At 40.6% G+C, this 4,546-nt stretch overlaps 1 protein-coding gene across 1 annotated transcript; it reads right to left on the minus strand.

Moving 5' to 3' along the window:
* Positions 1–1,752: 1,752 nt before the first annotated feature.
* On the minus strand, positions 1,753–3,170 carry LOC311121555 (uncharacterized protein; the record flags this gene model as incomplete). The annotated part of the gene is made up of 4 exons (XM_084196028.1): positions 1,753–1,855; positions 2,043–2,146; positions 2,476–2,635; positions 3,030–3,170. 4 exons carry the CDS (start codon positions 3,168–3,170, stop codon positions 1,802–1,804), a joined length of 459 nt encoding a protein of 152 aa, XP_084052154.1. The 3' UTR covers positions 1,753–1,801.
* Between the last annotated feature and the right edge of the window lie 1,376 nt (positions 3,171–4,546).

Raw genomic sequence — 4,546 nt, forward strand, 5'->3', positions numbered from 1 at the left:
TGCTCTGAACCAAGTTATGGAGGCCATAGAGGATAATGGTGAAACTGGAGATGATCCGTACAGAGTTCAGGACTGCTCTGAACCAAGTTATGGAGGCCATAGAGGATAATGGTGAAACTGGAGATGATCCGTACAGAGTTCAGGACTGCTCTGCACCAAGTTATGGAGGCCATAGAGGATAATGGTGAAACTGGAGATGATCCGTACAGAGTTCAGGACTGCTCTGAACCAAGTTACGGAGGCCATAGAGGATAATGGTGGAACTGGAGATGATCCGTACAGAATTCAGGACTGCTCTGAACCAAGTTATGGAGGCCATAGAGGATAATGGTGAAACTGGAGATGATCCGTACAGAGTTCAGGACTGCTCTGAACCAAGTTATGGAGGCCATAGAGGATAATGGTGAAACTGGAGATGATCCGTACAGAGTTCAGGACTGCTCTGAACCAAGTTATGGAGGCCATAGAGGCCCGGCAGCCAAAGGAGTCAGAGTCCTTGGGGCAACTTGAAATGCTGCAAAACCCTGCAGAAACAAATGAGGAACTAAAGGATATCTGTGAAACACTTAAAGACTCCCACTATCGAATGGAAATGGTAGGGGTGGCCATTTAAAATGTATCTGTTTGTAAAAAATGGGAAATCTATATCAAGTATTTTGAAAGCAATTTACAAAAATAAGTTAGCTGTTTATCAAGAGCCCCTTGAATGCGTCCAGATTTGAGAGAGAATTGCAACCTGCAATATTATTGAATCAAAATATCTTAATGTCAACGAAATGCAGTTGTCATATGTGCCATATGCCTATTTAGTGTTTGGATTGATTTCCCAATTAACACTTAACTTATCTTAAGAAGAAACTATCAGCCCTCTGCCTGTTTACACAAGTTTTAGCCCATGATGTCACGCCCTGGCTCTGGGGACTCTTAAATGTTGAGCCAGGGTGTGGATTTTTCTATGTTTAGTTTTCTGTTTTTTGTTCTAGATCGTTTAGATCTATGTTGGCCAGGGTGGTTCCCAATCAGAGGCAGCTGTAGCTCGTTGTCTCTGATTGGGGACCATACTTAGGCAGCCTGTTGGCACCAGTTAGTTTGTGGGATCTTGATCCGTAAAGGTTTGGTGTATGTAACCTCAGGACTTCACGTATCGTTCATTAGCGACTATTAAACTTATGTCCCAAGTCTTTTCAGGACGTAGAAATGTGGGGGATTTTAAACCGTTAAATATTAGTATTTTTAAGTCAACCTCTTCACGTTGCTAAACGTCAGAAAGTAAGTTGAGAGCACTATAAAATGCAGTTTCTGGTAACCATTGGGAACGTAACTTTCATCAGTGGGTACCTATAGTACCAATAAGGCACGTAACAGTGTGATGGGGACAAGGACATTCCGGCTGGCCAAACCCTCCCCTAACCTGGACGACACTGGGCCAATTGTGCATCACCTCATGGGTCTCCCGGTCGTGGCTGGCTGCGACACAGACAGGTATCGAACCAGCATCTGTAGCAACGCAGCTGCGATGCAGTGTCTTAGACCACTGCACCACTCGGGAGGACCCTTAAGACACGTCATTTAATCTACCCTGAACATATACACAGTGTCCTGTCGGTAGGTGTCCACTGACGAAATATGCAAAATGCCTGAAAATAAGTTCTTTTTTTACTTAAACTGTATCACAATAGATTCGTAAACAAAATCACAGCAAAAAGCTCACAAAATAACAAGTCAGTAAAAACATGAACACTGCACTCCAATCAAGAACTGTAAAACTGCTTAAAGCTAAAAGTGAATAACTATGTTATGTTTATTCAGGTGCTGCTGCTCCATCCTCATCCACAGTCTCTTCCTCGACCCGCTCCTGGAAGTCAAAATAACACAAACTGGTCATTATTTTCCTTTAAAAAATGATCAAAATGCCGGTTTAACGTCGACTCCCTACTACATTCCTTTTTTACTAGCACAATAATTTAGTTAAATTGACCGACTGGATTAAAGTGAAGTAAAAAAAAATCTAAACAATCATAAAGTGTTAATTTTAATCATACCTTTCTCTTACTCTTGAGCCGAGCTGGTGCATGTTTGAGAGCGTCTGCTATTTTGTCATCTACCTCTTGGTAGGTAGCCTTGGGGTGTGCTTTCAGGGACACTCCTATGTTGTGAAAAAGAATTGTAAATGGTACATTCCATGTTATATCATTACTTTTCCACCTATGCTGTCTGAGACAGAGATTGGGTATTGTCCCTCTCGTCCCCCATAGGCAGTAATTGGCCATGAGACCTCTCTCCTTCACCTTTCCTTTGTCCTCTCTCTCCGATCTTAACAGGTGGTAGGATTTCACATTCATTTGTAACTGCCTTGTTACTGATTTAATTCATTTGAAATGTTAATAAAAACACATTTGACTTACCATCACTTGACCAATAATACTATCTACTAAATAATAATAAATAAGGATCTAAACTTGTGCATTTACTTACTTGTGACAGCATCATAGATTGATAGCTCATTAAAGGCCCTCTTCCCCTTCCTGCCCTTCAAGGAGTAGCCTGTCCACAGCTCCTCTGTTCTAATTTTTCTCATCATTCGTCTGATTCCTGAGCCCAGGTCCAGGCCACAGCAGAGGGTCAGGTATCGGATCTGATAAAAGAAATCCCACTCATTTGTGTGTTCCTCAGCTAAAACAGCTCGCCATACAGTTCTGATTGATAGTAATGAGAAATCATTTTTGTAGTGTATAATGTAATCATGGGCTAAAACTTGTGTAAACATTTCTTCTTAAGATAAATTAAGTGTTCATTGGGAAATCAATCCAAACACTAAATAGGCATATGGCATATATGACAACTGCATTTCGTTGACATTAAGATATTTGGATTCAATAATATTGCAGGTTGCAATTTTCTCTCAAATCTGGACGCATTCAAGGGGCTCTTGATAAACAGCTAACTTATTTTTGTCAATTGCTTTCAAAATACTTGATATAGATTTCCCATTTTTTACAAACAGATACATTTTAAATGGCCATCCCTACCATTTTCCTTCGATAGTGGGAGTCTTTAAGTGTTTCACAGATATCCTTTAGTTCCTCATTTGTTTCTGCAGGGTTTTGCAGCATTTCAAGTTGCCCCAAGGACTCTGACTCCTTTGGCTGCCGGGCCTCTATGGCCTCCATAACTTGGTTCAGAGCAGTCCTGAACTCTGTACGGATCATCTCCAGTTCCACCATTATCCTCTATGGCCTCCATAACTTGGTTCAGAGCAGTCCTGAACTCTGTACGGATCATCTCCAGTTCCACCATTATCCTCTATGGCCTCCATAACTTGGTTCAGAGCAGTCCTGAACTCTGTACGGATCATCTCCAGTTTCACCATTATCCTCTATGGCCTCCATAACTTGGTTCAGAGCAGTCCTGAACTCTGTACGGATCATCTCCAGTTTCACCATTATCCTCTATGGCCTCCATAACTTGGTTCAGAGCAGTCCTGAACTCTGTATGGATCATCTCCAGTTTCACCATTATCCTCATCTCCACTGCTTGAAGATCTGCAAAATAATAAAGACTCAACAGTTTTGCTGCAAGTAGTGTGACAATACAAACCATGAGTACCAGGCAGGACATGGATCAAGGCCATGTGAAATACCTCGATCAAAATATCCACCCTTCATATATATTAGTAGTATTGATAACCATGTATCTGCTGACAGCCAAACAATTTGGAATTGATGTTGACAATACAAGAGAAGCAACATGTTGTAACATATAGGCTAGCATAATATACCTTTAATGTATCCAGCAGGCATCTCAGAAGCCACAGGCTCATCAAGCACGGATGGCAGCTCTTGGTCTAAAATATAAGAAAAAATCATGCTGTTATTTAAACTTTCTACATTTACGATTTCGAGATCAATATCTTGATGGTTAAAGAAACCTAGTTCTGATGCTCTGTCTTGGCCAGCTTCTTCCTGGCTGCCACTTGGACTAACTGAGAAAACAGAAGGAAAAACATGAAGACATACTTTGCTTTTGAAACTGGCACAGAACCAAACGTGAAGGGATGTCAGTCAGGAGCTCAGTGGGAAGGTTAATGAATCCCAACTAAAATAAATGCTAAGCATAATTTACTGATAACAAGTTCAAACAGGTGCCATTAATACAGGTAACGAGTGAAGGACAGAGGAGCCTCTTAAAGAAGAAGTTACAGGTCTGTGAGAGCCAGAAATCTTGCTTGTTTGTAGGTGACCAAATACTTATTTTCCACTATAATTTGCAAATGAATTCATTAAAAATCCTACAATGTGATTTTTTGGAGAAAAAAAATCTCATTTTGTCTGTCATAGTTGACGTGTACCTATGATGAAAATGACAGGCCTCTCTCATCTTTTTAAGTGGGAGAACTTGCGCAATTGGTGGCTGACTAAATACTTTTTTTCCCCACTGTAAATACAAGTTTCACCCATACACAGCACAAGAAGTATTTGGAAAGTTCTAACCGTATGCACAAAGTAGTAATAAGACTTTAAATAACCTAATATGCAAAAATATGATG

The sequence above is a fragment of the Coregonus lavaretus genome (assembly GCF_964263955.1).
Source record: "Coregonus lavaretus genome assembly, contig: HAP1_SCAFFOLD_90, whole genome shotgun sequence".
In the NCBI taxonomy this organism is placed as follows: domain Eukaryota; kingdom Metazoa; phylum Chordata; class Actinopteri; order Salmoniformes; family Salmonidae; genus Coregonus; species Coregonus lavaretus.